We start from the raw sequence: 25,725 nt of genomic DNA on the forward strand, positions 1-25,725 counted from the left end.
GTGTTAATGCTCATGGTTGGACAATCCAATTACAAGCCACTTAACGTCATAAACGATAGGAAACAGTGACCTTTGTTCTTATGAAATGATGACTCTATCAGCATGATACAGCAAATGTTCTCTAAGAGCTTTTATAATAGTTTATTGAAGTAAATATTGTCTGGGTTTATCCGGAGCATTATGGGGTGCACCCCTTTTGTTCCTCTATAATTCATATAATTCAGTGATGTTTGCAGAAGGAGACTCTCCTTTTCCTCACATGGTGTATTTCTTCTTGTGGGTTTAAAGAAGTCTGAAGTTCATGACTTCCTACTGGTGTGTCTGTGCGCTGCGTAAAACAAATCTGAATCATAGAATCCCAGTATCCCAGACTGGTTTGTGTTGGAAGGGGCCTTAAATCTCATTCAGTTCCAGCCTCTGCCACAGGCAGGGAATCTCATGGTAATTGTAGTCTTGTAATGGTAATGCAGACATGTACCCATAGAGCTGTTCTGGGTATGGGTCTGTTCTGGTTTTCCTGGGGTGGATACAGGAGCTGCCCCAAAGCCAGGAAAAGGCAATTGAGATTTTCTGTGTCTTAATAGTGAAGATAAAAGGAACATGAGAAACACAAGCAGGAACTGATGCAACTGGCACACAATTGGCAATAGAAGTGATTGTTATGACAGATTTGACACCATTCTGTCCCAGAGACTGGCCACCTGTGCCATGCACCGGTCATGTGCTGCACGGAGGCCAGATCTGCCACGGACAGCATCTTCTCCTGAGCCAGGCTTACCAGGGAGGCTTTTTCCCACTGATGAGCCCAGGATATGCTTTTATTCCTCTCAGTCTTCCTGCCTGCCTTCTCCCTTGTCATTCCCTCTTTCCCAGTCTGCTCAGAATTAGGTAGTGCTTTGCCTTGTTTCCCTGTGAGCTGTGTTGATGGATTCTGGAGACGGGCAAAAAGAGGATGTGGAAAAGCTGGTTGTTGTGGACTAGACCTTTAGAGGTGGATCAGAAGGGTTGTGTGGAGGGCTGGGGAGACCATGGGAGTGCATTTCTTATTGTGGATGGAGTCTCCTGCTTCCATGACCACCGCATTGCCCACTGTCTGGCTGCCCTGAGCTGCACACCAGCCACCTGGGTCTGCAGAGGCCTCCGTGCTGGTTTATGCGCCTTCTCATTTCTGTTCATGTGCCATTTCTGTGTGGCACAGCTGCAGAGTTTGGTGGTCAGGAAATAGCCATGATTGTCAATTGCAACATGCCGGGTATTTCCATGAGTATTTTCATTCTCTGACTGGCTGGGAAAAGCTTCCTGAAAAACTGGATGGGTGTTATATAGAATACCTACTGCATTAGGAGGCATTGATGGAAACCAGGAGTACGTAGCTGTTGCACAAAGGGTGCCAGTAACAAGTGGCAAATTGCTGCTGCTCTCTCCAGTTCCTCAGAAGCTTGCTATTTGCCTGGCTGCTCCCTGACCATGCATTCATTCAGCCAGGAGCAGAGGGATGCTGGTGCAGACTCAGAGGAGCTCGCTGTGCTGCGCCAGGGGTGCGGGGCTCAGCCATGTGTGGCAGTGCTGGGGAACAGTTGGACTTGATGAGCTTAAAGGTCTTTTCCAACCTGGTTGATCCTATGATTCTATGACTTTGCTTCTCATTTCATTCTCTGCCCAAGATTGATGGATCTGGGGGGATGAGACAGAAATGACTAATTCTCATGGCTCAGCTGTATTCTGTTCTGTCATTACCTGCTCTTGGAGTTTCTTTGGTCCCTGTTGCTGTATCTTTCTGCTAAATACTGCTCTCGGCATTGGGGAGACAGGGAAGAACGGGCAGAAGGAAAGGTCAAGCTGCTCAGCCTGTCACGGGCAAGGAAAGTGGCTGTGAAATAATGAGCAAGTTTTGTGAGCAGCATAAGTAATAGGATGTGATTTTCAGTGCCTCCAAGTGCCCAAACGGCGCTTTCCTCCCCTGCCTTTGCGCTGATTCTCATCCAGCCCCGGTGCGGTACAGCAGCGCCGTGGTGCCGGAGCTGTCGGGGCATTGAGGGGCCGGCAGGTGCAGTCCTGCTGAAACGTTCTAGACCTCTTTATGTTGTCTAATGGGATAGCAAAATACAGCTTCAGTAGTCTCATAAATGAAAAGATTAGGAATGAAAACATTGAGGAATTTCAGATGTAGTGCTTTCCTTTTTTCACACAAAGCGGACGCTTTGTTCTCTGAAAGAAAACCTTTGTTATAATATCGCTCTGACACTTGCAGATGTGCTCTTCTAGTGTTTCATGCTTCTTTTTATTCTTACTGACTTGTTCCTGGTTTGAGCTGGGCTACTGACCCGTCACCGTTGGGATAAACTCTATTTTTGCTGTAAGATCAGGAATTCTGCCTCCCTCAGGAAAACTCTGCACTGTTAACGCATGAGGGGTGTTTTAAGAAGGAAAAGAAAGGAAAGTGAGAGTGTTTGTTGAACAGAAGCCTTTTGTGTCTCTGCTTTTCACTCTCACCTCCTTTTCAGTTGCTATTTATGTAAAAACTCCATCGAGAATCCTCCTGCTCCCGTGTTCCCTGAGAGCTGCAGAGGGGTTGCTGTGCTGCGCCGTTACTTCTGATCTAGAAATGCTTTTCAAAAGTAACTGCTAAAAAGTCCTCTAAACAAAGGGCAGCGTGGTGTAAAACACAGATCTGCTCCTTCAGCAGCTGCTGCATTTAAACCAGGCTGTGCTGAAGATGAAATAACAGCCACCCCATTCCTCCGAGCTGCCGTTCTGACAAGTGCCATTTAGCCAGGCTGTGGGAGCTTTGTTTGGGCACCACTCATCCAGCTCTGTGCATCCTGTGACATCCCAAAGCTCCAGCTCTGCCTTGCTCTGCTTTATTTCCTCAGCAGGGAAATTCATTCAAGGAGAACACTCGCATAAGATGGTCTCTGCTCTCGTGAGACCCCATTTGCAGCACTGGGTGCAGTTCTGATGTCCTCAATGTAAGGACATGGAGCTGTTGGAGCAAGTCCAGAGGAGGCCGTGAGCACCCCTGTACGAAGACAGGCTGAGAACATCCGGGCTGTTCAGCCTGGAGAAGAGAAGCTGTGTGGAGACCTCAGAGCAGCTCCCAGTGTCTGAAGGGGGCTACAAGGATGCTGGAGAGGGACCCTTCATTAGGGACTGATGGCTACGCCATCCCTGGCAGTGTTCAAGGCCAGGTTGGACACGGGGGCTTGGAGCAAGCTGCTCTAAGTGGAAGGTGTCCCTGCCCGTGGCAGGGGTTGGAGCTGGAGGAGCTTTAAGGTCCCTTCCAACACAAACCAGGCTGGGATTCTATGATTCTAAAACCAGATTTTAGCCCTCTGCTATAATCTTTTGTCTTATCAGGGGAATAAGATACGCAAGGTTATTCCTGGGCAGAGTACTCTAGCTGGAGTCTTTTCTGGGCAGTGGCTCTTCATCTAGGTGATGCCTTCAGGACTGAGGCAGAATTGAAGCCCTGGTCAAGCACTGCTGCTCAGTTGCAGTGATGAGCTCTTATGCTGATCTGCCCCTTCCCAGTGCTCTGTACCATTAATTCTGGGAGAGCAGTTTGCTATGAAGGGATGTGCTTGCCATTGGTCCTGCTGGGCTGGATGGGGTGGCTGCCGGCTCCACTGGGAGGCCAGGCTGAAGTCACAGCAATGATTCAGCTTAGCAAGTGCTGCCTGATATTCATGGAGACGTGCATGATGATGGGCCACTTGAGGCATGGTGAGTAACTCAGCAGCATTGATGAGTGGAAGTGTAAAAGCTCTGTCGATGCCTAATAGGAGAGCTGCAGTAGGAAGATCCTCTTTGCTCTTGAATGCTTGAAGCACATTTGTTCATGTGATATAACTGAGCACTGCTCGCTAGGTTTGATAGACTGGTGAAGCAGTGCTGTGGCTCCTTGGGAACAGCGTGGGGGCAGCCCCTCGTCTGCTGTGAGCCATCTGCTTGGCTCAGCTGGCAGGGGGCTGCGCTGATGGAGGAGGGCGGAACAGGCGGGATGTCCACGCAGAGCCCCTGCACCCCCATGTGGAAGGCACCTCCATCTCCCCTGCAGCCTCTGCAGCTTTCTCTTCCAGGGCACATCGCTCTTTCCAGCCAGCCGGCACAGGAACTGACCATTAGGAGAACTGTAAGAGATTCACTGGGGAGAAGAGACTCCACGTATTTTGTATATTGAGTTCCTGCATGTGCGGGGATTGACGGTGGAGCTGGAAGAGACATCTCCTTGCAGAGCTGCTGTGACATTCGCTTTCTGGCTTTTTCTAAAGGAAGGGTCAACAGTGGTCGCAATGGAATTCATCCACTGTAGTTAGTGGAGTTGTGCTGGTCTTAACCACAACTTGTCATTCATCATCCCGCTTCCAAGATAGTCTTTTCTTACAGACGCTTCTGCTGTTTGTATACTGTGATACTGTGATAGTGCCTTAGTATAGATATAGATAGGTCTCTGTTGGTGGCCTCCAAATGCTTTGGTTGAGTGTTGGGTGTGTAGGACAAAGAAAATAAAACTATGTCTGGTCAGGTACTACAAGGTCTAGGTTTGAACTGCCCCTTTTCCCAAGGGAGAGGTACCAGGGATTTTACTGCAATATTGAAAGTGAATGTGAACAGATTGACTACAGTGTGGCCAAACTTCCATTGAGCCAAGGTACTGGAACCAAACCCGGAGTGTGGTGCTGGGGTTGGTGGAGAAATGAATGCTGTGTGCAGCGTGCATGGCATGACCAAGAGGTTCTTGCTGTCAATATCAGTTGTTATAGGTGTTGTGAGTTCTGACTGCAGCCCCAGCGGCTGGTGTCAGCCTTTGGGAGGGTGCCAGAGCTCTGTAATAGCTAGTTTTAATGCGCTGCAGGGAGCGTCGCTCACCTTGATGCTGGGGGTCACTTCCCCATTTGCCGGTGTCTTAGGCACAGATGTCTGTGGTGTGGAAGCTCTTATGTTTCCTTTGCAATACCTGGGCTGAAAAACAAGGTCTTTCAGTACCAGACCTTTACTGGAGGAGATGCAATTCTGTGGTAAACCCTTCAGTGCGATGAAGCGAGCTTCTGCAGATGAAAAGCGAAGTGTTTGGCTGCAGGGAGCATTAATTCGTCCTGCAGGTTTTGTGCTGTCAAGCACGAGCACCCCCTTCCTTCTTAGCTGAAAAGTTACACCTCTATCTATTTACTTGAGCATGGATAGGAACTGTGTGCCTGCGGGGCAGGTTGTGCAGCAGCACAGATGAAGACGTCAGGGACAAGGCTCTCAGCAGCACGGGTTCAGGATGAGCGATGAGGTTGTTAGAAATAGCACATTGACTGTTCTTGCCTTAGGATCAGGGAAAGCTTCAACATTCATTTACAGCCCGAGATCTAATAAAGCCCTCCATCCTTCCTTGGGAACAATTCAATTTCTCTCTGTTCCCAAGTTTTATCAAATATGTAACTAAAACCCCAATTTTGTTGGTCTCCTTGAGCAGTGTACAAAGCATCACAGAATGTAATCATGGCTGTAATGAAAAATGACTCCACATACAAGACTCCAAACATAGGTCAGACATAGGAAGATGCACTTTCCCCATTTTATTCACAAAAGACTTGTTAACTGTAGTTGTTTACGGGGATTCAGACCCTCATGTGAATCTGAGTACTGCTGAGCTGGAGTAAATGGTGGATCCAGGCTTGGATCGATCCAAGACAAAGAAGAAGGAGGGTCGTGGTGGATTGAGCGTGGTCTGAGTTGTCATCGTTCTTTAAATGTTATTAAAGGCAGAAAAGCCCAGCAGAGCTCTGAGCACGTGATTAGAGCTGCACAAGAACTGAGATGCCGAACAGCCTTTCTGTAGGAAGCATGACAGCTCCAGAACACATCTCCCTGCCTGTCCTCCTCCCCACCCGAGCACAGCCACCCCTACAGTGGGAAACAGCTCCCATCCACCCCAAACCCCCCACAATGAGGGTCTGCTGCTCTGTGTCCATCTGATGCCGCATTGAAGACGTGCTCAGGACTGTGACCAGAGGATGGCCCAAAATGCCCACATTTTTTGTTTTGAAATCTACTAAAGACATCAGAGTTTGAGATAGCCAACATTAGGAAATAGCTCTTCCCTGTGAGGGTGCTGAGGCGCTGGCACAGGGTGCCCAGAGAAGCTGTGGCTGCCCCATCCCTGGCAGTGCTCAAGGCCAGGTTGGACACAGGGGCTTGGAGCAAGCTGCTCTAGTGGAAGGGGTCCCTGCCCGTGGCAGGGGTTGGAGCTGGAGGAGCTTTAAGGTCCCTTCCAACACAAACCATCCTGTGAGTCTATGGTTCTATATCTGGCTGACTGTAATCTATATCAAATGACGAAACTCTATATCTATATGTGCAAGGGGGAGAAGGGGGCGAGCAAGGGCAAACAGAAGTAAGGAAAAATGCTCCTTTTTTGTTCCTTAGGTTTATATGCTGTCACTTCTTTAGTTTTTTCTTGTTTATTTGATCGATGTCTTTCCTGAGGTAAAGAAATCTACCCGCTTTTTTTTTGAGCTGCAAGTGAAATAATCACCCATATCCAGAATTCAATTACAGAAACATCTGCTTAATGTCTGATGAGATGCCCTTTTCTCAGCGTGGCAGTAAAAGGAAGTGCTTCATCTGAACTGCCTAAAATTGCTTTAAATCATAGGATTCAGAGCACATAGGTTACCTTCTGCACCCCTTTCCTGAATTCTTGCAGGAGAATTTGGAGGTATTCCATGACAGACACCAAGCAGAAGAGCTCAGCTCCCTGCATGCTGTGTGCGGGTGCCACCGAGGAGAGCTTTTCCTGACATAGTCTCTGTGTGCTGGTTCTGTGCCGTTTATGTCAACAGCAAGACAGAAATAAGGCTCAATGTGGAAAGAAGACGTGAAGAAAGAGCAGTCCTAGTTTTGCACGTGTTCCGAGCACACTCCCAGCTGTAGCTACGAGACGTGTGGTGCTTTCCTGGTGCACAAGCGGCCACGTCTGTAGATGATCTAAATCCATACGGCTCTGTTGAGCTTCAGGGTTTGCAGATCTGCACGAGGTGAGAACACAAACACATTCCCAAGACCCCAGAGTTGCAGTTATTGATGTATGGCACGCGGAGGTGTGATCTCCACCAGCAGGTTTTATTTTGGTTCAGAAGAGGTTTTTGTCTCTAGCATAAGCAACTGAAAGGAATTTTTAATGGAAGTGTTGACACGAGCAGGCTTGCTATGAATAAAAGTTTCATCAGCTGCTGCTACAACTTGGCTGCAGCAAACAGCAGTGCTGAATTAAAGAGATTTTAATGATTTATGGTGCTCTGACAAACCAGTGCTTCATCCATCTCGTGATAAAGCACAACTTTTTGGCAGAGATCAAGTAAAGTGAGACTCCATGAAAAAATACCTGGAGTGAAACGTGGCGAGGGGTTTGGAATAGAAAACAAAACTGGCTCTTGAAGATGTGAAGGCATTTTTTGGGGGCTGGTTACCTTATACTTGGAACATGAATCCTGAGGACTGCAATGATTTTCCATTCACTGCCACTTTACAACTTCTGATGTGGTTTCTACTGGAGTAGATTGATAGGTTCCGGCTTTGACCTTTGCATCTGAAGGGGAGACTTCAGGTTCAAATGCTTGTTATTATTCAGTTATTAAATACTGCTGTTATTCTGAGTGACGTAGCATGGTTGGAGCTGGACAGACGTGGGGAGGCGGAGGAGCGCGGTCAGCACGGCCAGCGGCGCCCCTGTGTTTGTGTCACCCAGCCTGGCTCATCCACATGGATAATGTGGGAGAATGGAGCTGGGACCAGAGCTGCAGATGTCCCATTCTTGTAAATGGGTCTTTGTGTGCTGGAGATAATAGCTGGGAAAAACACTGCCAGAGACACTGCTGTCAAAACTGTTCCCAGAGCAAAGTGGTGGTTAAATAAGCTGCATAATCAAGCAATAGGGTTTCTGATTGTTTCAAAGTATGTTTGTATTCAGGATCAGACAGTATTATAGTAACGTGTCCTGCTGAGCGTGGGGTAAGTGCCATGGGTAAGCTGTGTGATGCCATGGTCCTGCTCCCAGGACTTCACCTCTGTCCCTGGAGCGCAGCCTCCCCAGCTCACAGCAAGGTGCTGTGGGATCTCTTGGGATTGCACCGGGCCTGTTGGGCACTGAGCCAATGGCATCACCAGAGGAGCTCTTCCAGGGACAGGTCTGAAATACTGCATCTCACCCAGAACTCCCTCCACCAGGGCAGCCCTGAGGGGTGGTGAGGGGCTGCACGGGCTCCTGCAGTGCCCGCTGCCTTCATCATTTCCTCTTGTGCTCATCGAGCCAAGCTCTGGGTCAGCAGCCGTGGAGGTGAAACACCTTCAGGGGACCAGCATCCTTGAGATGTTGGGTGCCTGTTCTTGCAGGGAGCTGCTCCTGTGTACCTGTGGCCTTCAGCCCAGCCGTTGCCCCTTAGACCCGATTTTACTGTCCTGTGTGTCTGGCAATCATCAGTTTACTTTGTGATCATGAATCATCCTGCCCAAGGCACACAGTGTTGTGCTGTCCATAGCTGCACTTACAGCCATGCTCGAGAGCACGTCTGCCTGCCTGCCTGCCCTTCCTTGTTTGCTCATTTCTGGGTGCTGGGAGAGGAGAACATCAGCAGAGCTGGGCAGTGCCGTCTGATGCCCAGGACCCAGCTGCCAGGTCACTGCCTTTGTCAGAGCAAACAGGACTGTTGCCGTTTTGAGAATGCTTTTGATGAGATAAACCTGATTTGATGAATTTGAGGTGATTTTTGGTGGGGGCTGTCAGCGGTTCACGCGCTGATACTGCCCGTAACTCACACGCTTTTGTGGCTTTGTAGGAGGTGCTCTTTGCCGTGGGCTGTCAGAAGGCAGTAGCTGGGAACCGGCACGGTAATGCCAGGGTTTAAAGGAGTTTTCGACCATGGGGTGTCCCCAGGGGAAGGCAGGGGATGGTTTTGGCACAGGCCACTTCCAGTCACTGGTGGCCCTCAGGGGCCGGTGCTGGTGGCTCATGGCCATGGCAGAGTCACCATCCCCTTTGTGCCCACTGGCTCCTGGGCTCCTCTGGAGTGTGCAGGCATGGCCTTGGTCCTGGGGTCCTTCCTGGCTGGACACGGAAGTCATGGACAGACCCATAGGAAGCAGGTAGATGCTTCCAGCAGAGCTTCAGCCAGCTGCTCACCATGATTCATGAATCCCTGATACTTTAATTGCATTTGGAGGCAGCTTTCAGCTTTGCTGTCTTGGCTATGCCTAAAAAAATTGTGATTAGTGGGCTTTATCCTTAATGTTTATGAGAACTGTGGAACAAGTTAATATTATCTGTTTAATTACAAGTGTTAATTGTACAGATGTTAATTACCAAGCAGAGATTGTATTTCAATTACCATCAGTGCCATCATAATACAGAATGAGATAAAGATTGCTTTTAAACAACGGGGTAGCTGATGCTGCATCCGGTGCAGCCTTGGCACCGCGGCCATGTCAGAGGCCGTTGGTTTCTCTCCAGAATAGCTGTAAAAAAGAACTGGTGCATTCCTGAGAGCGGCTGCGAACTGATTTTGGTTGTTTTAATACAGTGGGAAGATTCAGTCTGCAGCTCCTGGTGCAGCACCGCTGTCCCACAGCAAAGCACCGGGGTCCCAGCAGTGACCACTGTCCCACTGCCCTTCACATGGGCATCGCTCTGCCCATTGCAGTGCTCGTTGCCAACTGAAGTCCTCTCCGAGTCTTCTTTAAAGGCTGTGGGACAGGAATTTCCCTCCGGTTGATCAGACACCGCTGCTTTGTAAAGGATGAAACTCGCAGAGAAGTGAGGGGGTTTATTTCTTGGCTTAGTGGGTGAGGTTGGGGGAATTGGGGGGCCTGATATAAATACCCATGGGAAGTCAGCAGAAGCTGGAGGAGAAATCACACGTGGGCAAGGTGCAACCACCCCAAATGAGTATTTTTACAAGCTAGAGTGGTGCTCAGCTGTGGCTCACTGTCGTGTAGGATTAAGGTGTTTGATGTGGCTGTGTAGTGCTTGCTGGTGCTAAGCCTTGCCTCAACTCTAAAAACAAAGAAGTGAATCCAGCTTTGTATGGTGAAACCTGGTGATGGGTCCAGCCGGAGCCAGGACGTGTCTGTGTCTGTGTCTGTGGGGATTACAGAGCATTTGTCTTGTCTGGGAAAGGCAGAAGCCACTGAGAGATTCCTGCTCACGGTGCAGAAGCAAAAGGAAGAGCTCTCGATCCCAGCTGCGGTGTTTGCATCAGGAGTGACGGTGATGTCTTGCAGGGGACGGGGCCACGGTGCCTCAGTTTAAGGTGACATCTGCATTTGCAGCAGGGAAAAATAATCTTGGTGCAGCCCAGATCAAACAAGCTCAAGTATTTATCAGCTCTGCAGATGCTGCCCGGAATGCAAACCTCTCGCTTTTGTGCAAATGGTGCTGCCCCTTTATAATTAGTTTGAGATAAGTCAGGACATGCTATTAAATGATTAGATGACCTTTCATCTGAGTGGGGATTTCAGCCCGCTGGATTCCTTCAGAATCAGCAGGAAAAATGTTATTTCATTTCTGAAGGAGCAAAGGCAAAGGCAGCCTAAGAGAGAGCAAGTTGGACCCAAAACCGTACAGAGCAGCAAAAATGTAGGCGACTGGGGAAAGCATCCTCAGTTAACAAGAACAAAAACTGCTTCCAAAACGCACATAATGTCTGAGTGCCCTGGGCACCAGAAGCCACCCAAATCCCAGCTCTGCACGAAGCGTTGAGGCAGCTTTGAACGCTCCTGTTCATGTTCTGTGTTTCTAAATACTAACTCTGGCCTTACAGCAAGGGATTTCAAAGCCAGGAGTCAGCTTTCCCCGCCTGTTACTGTTTTAACATCACCTCTAAATGGATGAGAGCTGAGGCTATCTCCTTGAGATCGCTCCTGTTGAGTGAAGACCCAGGGTGTCCCCTGCTCAGGTGAGAAGAAGCTGCCAGTGAGGTGACAATGGAGGCATTGCCATCCCCTGGGGCCCCACGAAGTGAAATCAAACTTGGAGATGGTAAATGCTCATCTCATGTCCTGAATCACAAACGCAGGCTCCAAACCCTTTATGCCTTTAATGCAATAAAAGCAAAGGCAGCTGTATACAAACCATTTGGCAGCAGCTGAATGTTCAGGGTATCTGGGACTCTATTAAATCTTTTATGTGCCATGTCTTGAGCAATACAGGACCAGCTGATGCCTGCCTTCTGCTGCGCAGATCTGGCAGCATTACAGACAATCTTTTCTAATGGCTGTATTTAACCACTGCAAATGTCCTTTGTGCACCGAGGCCCTGCATTATGCAGGGTGAGGACAAAGTAGGCTCTTTCTGCTCTCTTGCCTTGCTTCCCATTGTGGATCTGATTGAAAATGGATTCATTTTAAAACCCACTCTTGACTTGCTACCAGGCGGATGTTTATTCCTTGCCCAGGAGCAGATGCGCGAGTGCAGAAGCACAAGACAGAGGAGATTCGTGTTGGGGCACTGCTGTACTGGGGGAGAGGCGTGCCTCTGTCACCAGGGGCATTTTAGGAAGGGTTCCTGTGGCAAAGGACCTCAGCGGCTGAGCCTGGCCGGGGCAGCACCAACACTAGTCCTAATGTTGGAGGGCAGCTGCCCTCCCACTCTGAGCTCTGTGGGTCTTGGCTGGAGGAAGGACATCGCCACTGACACCCACACTGGTGCTCTTTTCCAGAGCACTTGACAGTGGCATTGCTCTGTATGTAGGTGATGCTGTGCTGGTTCAGAAAACTATTTATGATGGTTACAGAGCACAAGAAGTTTTCATCATTTTCTCATTTATTGTGCTAGGTTCCACTCTTGCTGCAGAGAAACAAGCAGCAAATGACATAAACCTCAAATGCAATAGCTGGTACGATACTGCAAGTGCCAGTCTGAAGAAAAAGAAATGAAACACGTAGAGAGATTCGTGAGCTTCTGGCCATCATGTGGGATGAGCTGACATCAGGAACCATGGTATCAGTGCCTGGTGGCTGATGTTCAGAGACGTGTTTTTAGAGAAATTCCATAGCAATGCCCATGTTTTCAGGTGCTGAGGCGCTGGCACAGGGTGCCCAGAGGAGCTGTGGCTGCCCCATCCCTGGCAGTGTTCAAGGCCAGGTTGGACACAGGGGCTTGGAGCAAGCTGCCCTATGGAAGGGGTCCCTGCCCGTGGCAGGGGCTGGAGCTGGAGGAGCTTTGAGGTCCCTTCAACACAAACCAGGCGGGGATTCTAAGATTTTATGTTTCAAAAGGCTATTGTTAGGTCTGGTCTGCTTGAAGAACTTATGAAGTTATTTTTGCCTGGTTTGTTAAATGTACAACCAGTTTATTGCCTGCTGCGGGCAGGGGTTGGATCCCGCTGGGGTCTGTAGGTAGTTCATTATCATTGTTGTTTGCACAGAGCACGGGGTTACCTCCTGCTTGCTGTTGTGAGCAGTCCCTGGCACTGCAGTTGATGGGCTTTGCTTTCTCATGGGCACGGGGCTGGGGACACCCATTCTCACCCTATAGCCAGAGGGGCTGGACACAGCTCTCAGGGTGAGACTCCTCAGCTCAAGTTGCCCATAAATTGACCCTTTAACGTGGGGTCTGAGGTGTGTGTGCAGTTACCTCAACCCAGAACTTCCCATAATTGTAATGACAACTGCAAAACAACCCCCCTAATTTCAGTGCCTGTCGCTAATTGGGATGTTTTCATCAGGCTAATGATAACCACCTATTACCGTGTCACCTCCCTGCTGCAGTGTGTCCTTGATGCTATGATATTGTGCACCATTAGCACTTGCAAATGGCTATTAATGGCAGCAGTCTGGATGTGCAGGAGAGTTCTGTGGCTCCTGTCTGTCTGCAGTGCTTGCACAGGGCCCCCTGTGCTTGCTCCTGTGCTGCGCGGCTGTGACCTGCTCCGAGGAGCTGCCAGCAGCATCCCCAGGCCACCCTCCCGTGAAGGCTGTGTGACCAAAATGCCAAACTAATTGTTTTGCAAAAGAAACACATCCAGTGCACTGTAATCAAGAGCCTGACTAATAACATAGAGGACAGCCTCATTGATTGATTGGTTGATTAATGATTGCGCAATGATTGCAGGGAATGAAATGATTACACGAATGTATACATGTACATAGAATCATAGAATAGTTTGGGTTGGAAAGGACCTTAAGATCATCCAGCTCCAACCCCCCTGCCATGGGCAGGGACACCTCACACTAAAGGGAGGGACACCTTCTCACCCAAGGCTCTGTCCAACCTGGCCTTGAACACTACCAGGGATGGAGCATTCAGAACTTCCCTGGGCAACCCATTCCAGTGCCTCACCACCCTCACAGGAAAGAATTTCCTCCTTATATCCAATCTAAACTTCCCCTGTTTAAGTTTTAACTCGTTATCCCTTGTCCTGTCACTGCAGTCCCTAATGAAGAGTCCCTCCCCAGCATCCCTATAGGCCCCCTTCAGATACTGGAAGGCTGCTCTGAGGTCTCCACACAGCCTTCTCTTCCCCAGTCTGAACAGCCCCAACTTCCTCAGCCTGTCTTCATACAGGAGGTGCTCCAGTCCCTGATCATCCTCGTGGCCTCCTCTGGACTTGTTCCAACAGTTCCATGTCCTTTTGATGTTGAGGACACCAGAACTGCACACAATGCTCCAGGTGGGGTCTCACGAGAGCAGAGCAGAGGGGCAGGATCACCTCCTTGGACCTGCTGGTCACGCTCCTTTTGATGCAGCCCAGGATACGATTGGCTTTCTGGGCTGCAAGTACACACTGAAGGTCCCCCTGGATGGCATTCCTTCCCTCCAGGGTATCAACCGAACCACACAGCTTGGTGTCATTGGCAAACTTGCTGAGGGCGCACTCAATCCCACTGTCCATGTCATCAACAAAGATGTTGAACAAGACCGGTCCCAGCCCCGATCCCTGAGGGACACCACTTGTTACTGGTCTCCAGCCGGACATTGAGCCATTGACCACAACTCTTTGTGTGCGGCCATCCAGCCAGTTCTTTATCCACCGAGTGGTCCATCCATCAAATTGATGTCTCTCCAATTTAGAGACAAGGATGGTGTGTGGGACAGTGTTGAACGCTTTGCACAAGTCCAGGTAGATGACATCAACTGCTCTACCCCTGTCCATCAGTTCTGTAGCCCCATCATAGAAGGCCACCAGATTGGTCAGGCAGCATTTCCCCTTATTATGTACACATGTATTGTTCATGTACACGCATGTACATGAATGATTGCATGATGTGAAATGTCATGAGTTCCCTTAAAAATAGTTACCTTGAGAACTCATTAGTTCATTTAAAACTGGTTACCCCAGGAATTAGGGTGTCATTAGGATCAGAAGAACCAAGGGAGGGCACCCAAAGCTGCAGGGAGCCCAGGCCAGCCTGGTGGGCTTGTGTTGGATTGTACTGGGTTATCCCAATGGATTAGGAACTGGTGGCTGCTGGTGGCCTGGCTCTGTGTGCTGGTGTGGGAATGGCTGTGAGCATATCCCTGTTCCTAGTGGATAGGTACCATTGGTGGCTGCAAGCCTGGGCTGGGAGCACAGCAGGTTGCAACCCTGCCAAAGGCTTTAACCTGCCAGAGGGGAGACTGAGATGAGCTCTTAGGCAGAAGCTCTTCCCTGTGAGGGTGCTGAGGCGCTGGCACAGGGTGCCCAGAGAAGCTGTGGCTGCCCCATCCCTGGCAGTGTTCAAGGCCAGGTTGGACACAGGGGCTTGGAGCAAGCTGCTCGAGTGGAAGGGGTCCCTGCCCGTGGCAGGGGTTGGAGCTGGAGGAGCTTTGAGGTCCCTTCGGACCAGTCTGGGATTCCATGGAGCCCCGTGCCGGGAGGTCTGTGTCTTGCAAGGACAAGCACCCTCACATCTCCAGGGGCGCGGTGGTTGTGGTCATTGCTGTTAACAAATTTGCATGGTAATGACTTTCTGCTCAAGCAGAGGGGATTATTTTGACCTTTCCAAGCACCGCTCTGTGTGCAGGAGATGGGGGGCTGGCAGCCGGCGATGTGAGCAGAATGGAGTTGAGGCTGGGAGAGGAGCCCCACTGCTGCCTGAAGCTGGTCTCCGGTCAGAGGCAGCGAGCACAGAGCTCTCTCCCACAGCTCCCAGACACAGTCCCTGCTGGAAAGCTCTCCTGGAGCTGACTGCCACATCCTAGAGGAATCTCTTGTGTAAGTGAGTAGTTAGAAACAGCCTGGGTGTAATGGAGCCCAGATCAGGAGTGCACGGGCACTGCACATGGAGCAGGGATGCTTCTATCTGTAGATCCCACTTCCCAGCCCAGAGATCGGGAATACTGGGTAGGGGATAGAAGTGCTCAGCGGTGTGGGTCTCAGCCCAGTAAAGCAGCAAATGAGGATACAGAACATCTCACTATATATCTTTTTCCTTCCCCTTCTGCACCACTTGAGGTGTGCATCGTGCAGAAGAGAGACACCGAGAAGATGTACGCTATGAAGTACATGAACAAACAGCAGTGCATCGAGAGGGACGAGGTTCGCAACGTCTTCAGGGAGCTGGAAATCCTGCAGGAGATCGAGCACGTCTTCCTGGTGAACCTCTGGTGAGCAGCTCCTTCCCCCTGCCCTCCAGTGCTCTCAGAGCCACGTTCTGCCCATCCTCCTGTGGTCACAGGCATCCATGGGAGCATCCCAGTGAGTTGCTGCAGTGCAAGTCCATGGTAATGGGACGTGTTCAGGAAACAACACGGGATGTACCCAAATGTTAGGGAACCAAACATTTCAGAGCAGCTCAGCTTCTCCTTTTCCATCCAACCCCTGTGCATGTGTTGGGTGTTTTTCACAGCCTCCTGCAAATGCTGCTGTCAGGTCCCTCCGAAGGGACCCCACTGCCCACTTAACCCTAAACCATTTTGTACCATGCTGTGCTGAGTCCCACTTTTACCATGCTGTGCTGAGTCCCACTAAGGTGCCCCAGACAGTACAATGCTCCTGGTTAAAGAGATGGTCCATCTGATGTGCATGGAGATGCTGAGAGCTGTGAGAGTCTGTGGCGGATCCGACACTGTGTGGGGCCAGTTCCTGTAGCAAATAACAGTGTGAAAAGCCAAAGAAACCAGCAGTTGTAGAGGTGATGATTCATAACTTTAATGAACACAAAATTACACAAAATATCCAGTGTTTCACACAGCATGTGGTCCCTGCAAAGGACTCAGACTTGCAGAGATTGACTGGTGGTTTAAATAAACAGATCCATCCCACAGGAGACTGACAGCAGTGGGGAGGCACCACAAAACAAGGCTCAGTTGTTATATTTGGTGACAGCATTTCTAAGGAGAGAGTATGTGGGATTGTGTAATGCTCATGAATCACTGCTCGCAGCCATAGCCAGTGTGCTCACTGGAGTTTCTGGGGTAGGTCTGAGCTTGGGTGGTTTAAAGCTGCCCTATCCCTGTCTGAGTCTGCACCAGCACTGCAAGGGCAGCTCCGCAGATGGAGACGGAGGGATGCTACTGCAGGGGACTGATTCGGTTGTGGGGAAGGCAAGGAGATCTCCTGCATCTCATTTGCACTGTGACTGGACAGGATGCGTTTCAAGAGCATTGCCAGCTAAAGCTGTTTGTTAAATCAGCCTGATTCGAGGAGGTTTTCCACAATTAGACCTTACCACATTACTCAGTAACAGGGATGGGTTTTGCCAGTGCGCACACGATCAAATCAGTATTCCGAAATTCAGAAGGCTTTATACCCAGAGTGATACCTGGGTGACATTCTTTTTGTTGATCCATTGCCCCAGAAGAGCCAAGTAAGTTTCTGTTTGTTTTCTCAACATTTTAGCAATTGAAGATAGCGTTTTTCCAACAAGTAATGAAATTCTTGGGGAAAACTTGCTCCCGTAGCAGATCCTTCCCTTTCAGCTCGTACTTTTAGAATAAACCTACATTGAAGATGAGAGCAGAAGCGTGTGATTCATATTATGCAATCCCACATACTCTCTCCTTAGAAACGCTGTCACCAAATATAACAATTGGGCCTTGTTTTGTGGTGTATCCCCACTGCCGTCAGTCTCCTGTGGGATGGAGCACCGCACATCTAGGGAGGCGTTTTACTCGACAGTAAATATAAATCTCCTTTTCTGTTTTTTCCTGGTTAAATTAGCAGTTGTGTTTCCCAATCCATTCTCAGGAGAGGCAGGGATATTTTAAGTAGCTTTATTGGATTGTTCACAATAGAAAATGGGAAGTTTCTCTGAAGTGACTGGCTAGCAAAGCCCCGAGCTCTGCCTGCTGCTGGGGTCGCACAGCAGCAATCAGGAGGTGGTGAGCAAGCAGGTGGAAGTTCATTGGGATTCTCACCCCTTGAAAGCAGCACTACTTAGGGTAGCAACAGGCTAATAACCAAGACAGCATCTGGAGTTGAGCTTGCTCCATTAGGAAGCTGTAAACAGCATATGCTCGTGGTGGGGCTGTTTGCAGTGTTCACAGGAGCTGTGTAATGAGGAGAGGGAAAAGCCTGGCGTGGCTGAGTGGTGAGGCTCAGCCCGCTGGCTCACAGCCGCCGGTCCCGCAGGTACTCCTTCCAGGACGAGGAGGACATGTTCATGGTGGTGGACCTGCTCCTCGGCGGTGACCTGCGCTATCACCTGCAGCAGAACGTGCAGTTCACGGAGGAAACGGTCAAGCTGTACATCTGTGAGATGGCGCTGGCCCTCGACTACCTCCGCAGCCAGCACATCATCCACCGGTAACCCACGTATCCTAGGCAGGAGCTCTTCCCTGTGAGGGTGCTGAGGCGCTGGCACAGGGTGCCCAGAGAAGCTGTGGCTGCCCCATCCCTGGCAGTGTTCAAGGCCAGGTTGGACACAGGGGCTTGGAGCAAGCTGCTCTAGTGGAAGGGGTCCCTGCCCGTGGCAGGGGTTGGAGCTGGAGGAGCTTTAGGGTCCCTTCCAACCCAAACCACTCTGTGGTTCTGTGAAATCTATGATGCTGCCTTTGCTTAATGCTACTGGTGCTCCCAAGTCATGGAACTGGTGGCACTAAGCTGCACTGGCAGTGCAGGTCCTGGGCACCCTCCACTGCTGGTCCTGCTCCCCTGTGGCCCCGATGAAGCCTGACACTTTGCTGGGGCCTGAAGGCACCTCCCCGTGCAGGCTTCAGACTGATCAAGGGCTTCACAGAAACAGGCCCAGTGTTATGTTATTAATTTTTCTTGGAAATGATGCCTGAACAAGTCCCATGCTCCTACATTTTTGCCCAGTTGCCCGGGAAAAGTGTATTTCTAGTCCATCCTAAAGGGACTTAGCTCATGTTAGGCTATTTTTGTTTAAGTTGCTCTTAATTTTTGGTAGATAAAAAAGGTTTCTCGCTGTTGAGTTCATCCTTGATCTGAGATTTCACCCTGCTCTATCCTTGCTTCTTTTCCCAGGGATGTAAAACCAGACAACATCCTCCTCGATGAGCAAGGTAGGATCGCTCAGCCTTGCTTTTCTGCCTCCTTCATTCGAGGGACAGATTCTTTGCAGTCTTTAATACTGTGTGTCTTTTTATCTGGGAAAAGTGTGGAAAAAGCACCATTCCTTCTAAGTGATCAGTGTGGGGCTGAACGTACCTGTAATGCCAGGGCAGGTCCACCAAGAGCAGCCCCTCTCCTTGTTACCCCCACCTCCGTCTGCCCACACTTGACCTCCTCTCTCCTTGTGCTCCAGTGTTCAGGTCACTGTGCCAGAGCTGCGGTGCCTGGCATCACGGGAGGGCTCAAAGCACAAGGATGGGCTTCGGTGGGTTTTAGTGTGTGATCTGCACGTGCACTTTTAGTCTTGATGTCTTCTTGGGGGGATGCATCGGGGCTGAGACAGCTGGAGTGAGTGCAGGAATCTTTATGAGAGCATCTACTGGTAATAGTCCCAGTAGCCCATGCAGGTGAAACACCACAGCAGATCCTACAGTGATCTCTGGTCCAGTGGTAGATCTAAAAGACGCAGCCTCTCAGGACAGCAGGATCCAACCCATCCAAGTTTTACCATAAACCCTCGTCAAAACTGAAGCTTGCACAGAAGTTAATTAGAAGATAACGCAGGGCATAAAGCCCAAACAGAAATGGGAAAAGGGAAATGTAAGGGAGATTCATTGATTTACACATTTACACACCGCTTTCATAACTGCCTTGTAGATAGAGAGCAGAAAGGGTGAGTGGCTGGGTTTGTGCATACCAGGCCGGCCTCAAAAGGATGACCCATTCTGAATGTCAGCTGTCAGTCCTGATGGCAGAGAAGGTAGAAGCAGAGAGAAGGTGTCCGGCACTTCCCCAAATACCTTAGTGATTCCTGCACACAGCCCTGTGGTTTGGGAAGCATTGCCATGATTTCATTCAACTGGCGTCTCCAGAGCTGCTGCGGTCTGTACAGAGAGGCACTGCTTTTAGCTCTGGGACTTTGGGGTGCTCGTGGTTCAACAGCTTTCATCAAAACCAGTGCTAGGGTCTTAATCAATGAGACAATTGATCGGCAATAAAAATGATAAGGCAATAGCTTAGTATAGTGGTTCCCTGTTGTTGTATTTGACTGTAGGTTCTGGCCAGAGGCATTTGAGCAAGTGCTGGAGCTGGTGTGGGCTGCTAGTTTGGTTTAAAATCCAGACCCAAAGCTAGCAACCATGAAACATCTACAGCCTGAGAATGCTTCAGGACCTGTTATGGCTGTTCAGTGGTGTCTGACCCTGACCTGACTGTGCCTGTGCCGCCCTGTCAAGGGGCAGCAGCTTATAAAGCAAATGTATTCTGACTCCATTGCCACTGCGATTAATTCCTTCTTAAAATCTGTCTCTATTTAAGGTCATGCACATTTAACAGATTTTAATATTGCAACAATAATTAGGGACGGTGAAAGAGCAACTGCATTAGCTGGAACAAAGCCATACATGGGTAAGAAAGCTGTTCTTTCCATCTATATTTTACACTTCAGGAGCATTCACCGCATGCCTGACAGTGCCTGCCTGAAACAAAGGCACTGAATGAATTCAGCATGTTAATGCATGTGCCCAAGTCATTCAGTGAGCCTGAGCCTTGACAAGTGAATGAAGCGCTGTCAGCATCAGCACACCCTCCCCATCCCACCCTGTGCTGGCTCTCAGTGCATGGTTCCTGCCATCCCTCAGCTGGGAGCGCTCTCACCCTGCCTGCAAACCCTTCCCACGGGCAGTACTAGTGCATCAGGATAACCCTGAGGATTCCATACTGCCTTGTGTGAATGCCGAACCAGAGACAGACTGAAGCCAGCACGTAACCTGTTGCATTTTGCCCTTTCTGTCCAGCCCCGGAGATCTTCCATTCCTTCCTGAGCGGCGGGACGGGCTACTCCTTCGAGGTCGACTGGTGGTCACTGGGAATCATGGCATACGAGCTGCTGCGGGGCTGGGTAGGGCTCCCCGACTGCTGAAGAACACTGATGGGCTGCCGAGGAGAGGGAATTTCTTCTCATCTTTCTTCTTTCCCCCCAGAGGCCGTACGACATCCACTCCAACAACCCCGTGGAGTCTTTAGTGCAGCTCTTCAGCACTGTGAGCGTTCAGTACTCGTCTGCCTGGTCAAAAGAGATGGTTGCTCTGCTGCGGAAGGTAATAGTCCTGCTGGCGTGGTTTACACCCCACAGTAGCTGCAGCATGTGGGACTAGCTGGAACGTTGTCAGCACATTGATAAATAATGTAAAATTGAAATAGGACTGATTTTAATGACTTTGTTCAGGCTTAAGCACAGATTAATCTTGTATTTTGCTTGTTTATTACCCCTGCAATAAGATGCATTATGTTTGGTGCAAGGGAAGGAGAAAGGCTGATTTTTGGTGTGATGATCAAATTCCTACCTGGGCTGGAGCTGTGCCCTTCCAGCATCCCCTCTGTGCCCATCATAACCTGCAGAGGCAGCAGCGTTGGCACAAACAGCCCTGTGAGGCTGCCCTGGCTGTGTTCACTGCTCCTCTCACCAGTTCTGCCAGCCAAAGGGTCTGCTTTGGGTCGAGTTGTGAGACCAGCCTGGGGTGTCCATACGGATGGGACAGCTTGCTGCCTTCCTTCTGCTGCTGCGTGAAAAGGTTGTTGACTTGGTGTGGAAGCTGTGGTTTGTCTTCTTTGTAGCTGAGTAGTTTGTTATTAAAAAGATACCTTGACTTCATGGTGAGCAGACAAGTAACACTGATGTAAGTCAGTGTTGGGTGGACACTTTACATACAGTTTCTGTTTCAATGAGAAGCAACGTTCTGATGCTGTCAGTGATGGCTGCTGCAGAGCATTCAGCAGGTTCACATTGCCATCTGCTGGGCTGCCCATCATTGCAGAATCACAGAACCCTAGCCTGCTTTGTGTTGGAAGGGACCTCAAAGCTCCTCCAGCTCCAACCCCTGCCATGGGCAGGGACCCCTTCCACTGGAGCACCTTGCTCCAAGCCCCTGTGTCCAACCTGGCCTTGAACACTGCCAGGGATGGGGCAGCCACAGCTTCTCTGGGCACCCTGTGCCAGCGCCTCAGCACCCTCCCAGGGAAGAGCTTCTGCCTAAGAGCTCATCTCAGTCTACCCTCAGGCAGGTTAAAGCCATTCCCCTTGGCCTGTCCCTACATCCCTTGTCCCAAGCCCCTCTCCAGCTTTCCTGCAGCCCCTTCAGGCACTGGAGCTGCTCTCACGTCTCCCCTTCAGGAGCCTTCTCTTCTCCAGGCTGCCCCAGCCCAGCTCTCTCAGCCTGGCTTGCAAGGTCTGTCCCTGGCATGGGGGGATTGTGCTGGGGTACGAGCTCTGGACACTAGGGTGAAGGGCTGTGCACCATAGGTAGGCACAGGGAGGAGCAAACCCGTGCTGGTCCAGGAGCTCATGGTCCCAGAGTTGTTTCACAACCTCCAGAATATGTTTCTAGTCTTATCTTTCCCTACAGTGATTTCCCTGTTTCTTGTGACAGAAAGGTTCCCGCATGGCTGAGCCACCCGAGTCATCCCAAAGGCAGGATGTTGGTGGGCTCCTCAGCCTTCTCCTTTGACAGGAATGCTTTTCTCTCCCCAGCTGCTGACAGTGAACCCTGAGCATCGCTTTTCCTGCCTGGCCGACATCCAGGCCTCGGCGTACCTGTCCAGCGTGGTTTGGAGCGACGTCTGCAGGAAGCAAGTGGAGCCAGGCTTCGTCCCCAACGTGAGTAGGAGCGATGTGTGTCCAGCCCTACGCAGGGGCTGCTTCTTGTTGGTTTGGAACCGCTGCGTTCAGCAGAGGCTTTGTGATGGAGAAGTCGTTTCCGTTTGCCGCAAGTCTCTGCAGTGCCTGACGCCTGTGTCGTGTCCTGTGTCCCAGCAGAAGGGCCGCCTGCACTGCGACCCCACCTTCGAGCTGGAGGAGATGATCCTGGAGTCCAGGCCCTTGCACAAGAAGAAGAAGAGGCTTGCAAAGAACAAGTCAAGGGATAACAGCAAGGACAGCTCACAGTCTGTAAGTGCTTCCTGGGGAAAGGGCTGAGGGCTCAGTTTGGGTGTACAGCAGGAGCTCAGGGCAGGCTGGATGGGGCTCGGAGCAAGCTGCTCTAGTGGAAGGTGTTCCTGTCCACGGCAGGGGTTGGAACTGGAGGAGCTTTAAGGTCCCTTCCAGGCCAAACCAGTCTGGGATTCTATGATCCTAGTTACTGCAACAACAAAGTAAATGAGATTGATTTTGATAAAAACATTTGCCAGTGGAGTCTTTCTGCCAACCAAATGTTCCTTTTACATGAGTTTGATAATCTGTACTCTGAAACACAGTAATTTGTGTTTTGGAAATAAAAGCAGCAGCTCTGGGCACATTGATCAAGAGAGGAGATAAAGAACCACATCCATGTGGTCTGCACCTTGCCAAGAGGCACTGCCCAGTGCTCGTGACCGGTGCCGGTGGCGTTACCTGGCAGCAGTTTACCAAGCACTGATGGTGGCCGTGCAGGAACATCCACTCCAGGTTTGGGTACTGCTCCTGTTTGCTGTCGCTACATGAGCCAGGGATGAAGCTAGAGACAAGGTGCATTTGTTCCTTGATTTCACTGTGGGAATTGTGATGCGCTGGGGAGGCAAACACGAGAATCCCAGTTTTACAGAGCAGACACATCCCAGGAGTAAGAGCAGGAACCGGTCCTGCAGAAAGCAGCTGTATTGTGGTCAGTGGTGTGTGGGGAGGCCTGTGAGGGCAAACACACGTTACCAGCCCTGCTCCCTGAGCAGTGCAAGCCCAGGCTAAGGGAACACACGCTGCTCCTGCAGCGTGGTCTGAGAGCAGCAGGGAATGCCGGGTGGGATTTTGCCTGTCTCCTTGTCTGCACCAATTAACTGCTAGATCCATCCCCTCCTCTGCAGCGGGAGCCAATGCTGCGATCAATGAGGCTTACTGGAAACGGGTGAAGAAGGAATCGGGAAGTGAGGGAGGACAAAAACCCAGAATAAGCAAATTGCAAGCACCTCTGGCAGGGTTCGCTGCCTGGAGGGGTGAGGGTGCTTTGCCTGTCAGGACCCACGGCCAGCAGGGCCCCAGCCATGGCCATGGCTGGGGGTGCAGGAACGGGCACCATGGGAAGATGCTGCCTGTGCAGGAGACAGGCACCCATGCGGTGGTTGGAGCTGGAGTGCGGCAGCAGCTTCAGAGGAGGTCTCTGCACCTTGGCAGAGGTGATGCAGGAGGTAAAATGAAGGCAGAGATCAGGAAGGGTGGGCTGTCCAAGCCAGTGTGCAGCCCTCTGGGGTGCAGATGGAACTGCTCATGCCTGTATTGTTTTTCTTCAACAGGAAAATGACTATCTCCAAGAATGCCTTGAAGCTATCCAGCAAGACTTTGTCATCTTCAACAGAGAGAAGTGAGTCTGTATTTTTTATTTGCTAAGGAAAACCAATTCTTTTTCCTGACTTCCCTTTGGAATCAGAGTGCTGGTGCCTCATGGCCGGGAGCTTCTTGCTGCCAGCTCAGCCCTGGGTGACTGATGTGAGCCAAGGAGCTCAGCTGATGCCTCTGTATGAAAAGCAGTTCTGACCAAAAAGGGAGAAAAGATCAGGGATTATTAATCTCTGCCATTAGATAAAACATGCTGCAGGGAGACTGCTGGATTTAACACAGGTATGGGACACTGCTTCCGTTCCCCCATGCACCTTCTCACCCATCCTGCTTTAGGAGAAAGCTCCCTCCAAGTGCCTGCCAGGAGGATGGAGCCAGGAGGGGCTGGGCTCTGCTCCCAAGGAACAAGGGATGGGACAAGAGGAAACGGCCTCAAGCTGCACCAGGGCAGGTTTAGATGGAGCTGAGGAACAATTCCTGCCCCAGAGGTGCTCAGGCATTGGAACAGGCTGCCCAGGGCAGCACACTGGAGCGTTGGGTTCAGAAGTAAAGCAAGAGGGAGCCTCATGGAGGAGGTGATGGAGGGCAGGGAGCCTGTGCCGAGGTCCGGGTGGCCTGAAGCCTTGCAGGGCGTTGTGGAGGGTTGCAGAGGTTCCAGTGGGTTTTGCTGGTACATCAATCCCTGTCATGCCCGTGTCTGTGCTCTGTGCTCCTGCTGTTCACCACAGGTGTGCTGCGAGCACCTCTTGAGGAGCAGGGGCACACTCAGCACTGCAGACCCCATTCACACCTCCTGCTGCGCTCTGTGTGATGCCTGCTTCCTGTCTCCACGCAGGCTAAAGAAGAGCCAAGAGCAGCCCAGCGAGTCCGTGTTGCCCCCTGAGACCACCGATGAAGGCGAGACGGAGGCCGAGGCCGAGACCTCCAACCTGACCATGTGCAGCTCCGTGTGCTCCGCGGCGGGCAGCAGCTAGGCTGCAGCATCCTGCGCCACGCCAGGAGCATCCTCAGGTCGTGCTGAGCACCACAGGGTGTCCCCCGACACCCCGCAGCACCCACATGGGTCTTGCAAAGCTGTAGCAACAGAGACGGTTCTCACAGAGCTGCACCCTGCAGTTATGGATCACCAGTGGGCACATGGGCTGCCTGCCGTGGGTATGGGTACTGCTATGCAACGTGTCAGAGGAGGCAGAGCAGCTTCTTCACGTGTCCTTTCTCAGTGTCAGGTTGCTGACCTGATCTGCACATGGTTTTGGTACAGTGACATGGCAAGAAAGGGAGTCACATCCTTGGGTACAGCCAGGGAAGGCACCGAGCAGGTGTGGAGGAGGCCGAATGGGGGGGTGTAAGTTTTCCGTTGGCATTCCCTGTTGGCAAAGGTGGCTGTGGGGACCAGCAGCCCTCCGTGTGCAGCACCAGCACCTCTCCGGGCTGTGGCGGGTGGCACCAGCCTCCTGGGAGCCTTGGGCTGGTGGGTCTGGCAGCATCAGGATGTCCCAGGCACGTCCCTGTCCTCGTCACCTCTCAGAGTTTCTTCTCCACCTCGGGGCAAACAGCAGTGTTTGTGCACTCCATGAGTTCTGCAGGGGTTTGGGCAGGATGTAACGTGCAGGTGAGGTGCAGGATGTAATGCACAGGTGAGGTGCAGGATGTAACGTGCAGGATGTAATGCGCAGGTGAGGTGCAGGATGTAACGTGCAGGTGAGGTGCAGGATGTAATGCACAGGTGAGGAGCAGGATGTAATGCACAGGTGAGGTGCAGGATGTAATGCACAGGTGAGGTGCAGGATGTAACGTGCAGGATGTAATGCGCAGGTGAGGTGCAGGATGTAACGTGCAGGTGAGGTGCACGATGTAATGCACAGGTGAGGTGCAGGATGTAATGCGCAGGTGAGGTGCAGGATGTAACGTGCAGGTGAGGTGCAGGATGTAATGCGCAGGTGAGGA

The 25,725-nt window shown here is 51.0% G+C and overlaps 2 protein-coding genes across 4 annotated transcripts in view; both read left to right on the forward strand.

Annotated features, from left to right (window-relative positions):
* BNIP3 (BCL2 interacting protein 3) overlaps positions 1-25,725 on the forward strand; it is a 234,505-nt gene that overhangs the window by 96,068 nt on the left and 112,712 nt on the right. The window lies entirely within an intron of this gene.
* The window catches only part of STK32C (serine/threonine kinase 32C), an 80,206-nt gene that overhangs the window by 53,069 nt on the left and 1,412 nt on the right, over positions 1-25,725 (forward strand). For both annotated transcript variants that reach the window (XM_057408653.1, XM_057408654.1), the window contains 10 exons: positions 15,417-15,568; positions 17,535-17,708; positions 18,390-18,427; positions 19,794-19,883; positions 20,273-20,376; positions 20,459-20,575; positions 22,006-22,131; positions 22,291-22,422; positions 23,736-23,803; positions 24,614-25,390. In XM_057408653.1, coding sequence (XP_057264636.1) covers positions 15,417-15,568; positions 17,535-17,708; positions 18,390-18,427; positions 19,794-19,883; positions 20,273-20,376; positions 20,459-20,575; positions 22,006-22,131; positions 22,291-22,422; positions 23,736-23,803; positions 24,614-24,752 — 1,140 coding nt within the window. In that variant the 3' untranslated portion in view covers positions 24,753-25,390. The remainder of the gene's footprint in view (positions 1-15,416; positions 15,569-17,534; positions 17,709-18,389; positions 18,428-19,793; positions 19,884-20,272; positions 20,377-20,458; positions 20,576-22,005; positions 22,132-22,290; positions 22,423-23,735; positions 23,804-24,613; positions 25,391-25,725) is intronic.

Source organism: Pezoporus wallicus, unplaced genomic scaffold (assembly GCF_028554395.1).
Source record: "Pezoporus wallicus isolate ANWC-B61680 ecotype Strahan unplaced genomic scaffold, APGP_CSIRO_Pwel_v1 contig_13954, whole genome shotgun sequence".
In the NCBI taxonomy this organism is placed as follows: Eukaryota; Metazoa; Chordata; class Aves; order Psittaciformes; family Psittacidae; genus Pezoporus; species Pezoporus wallicus.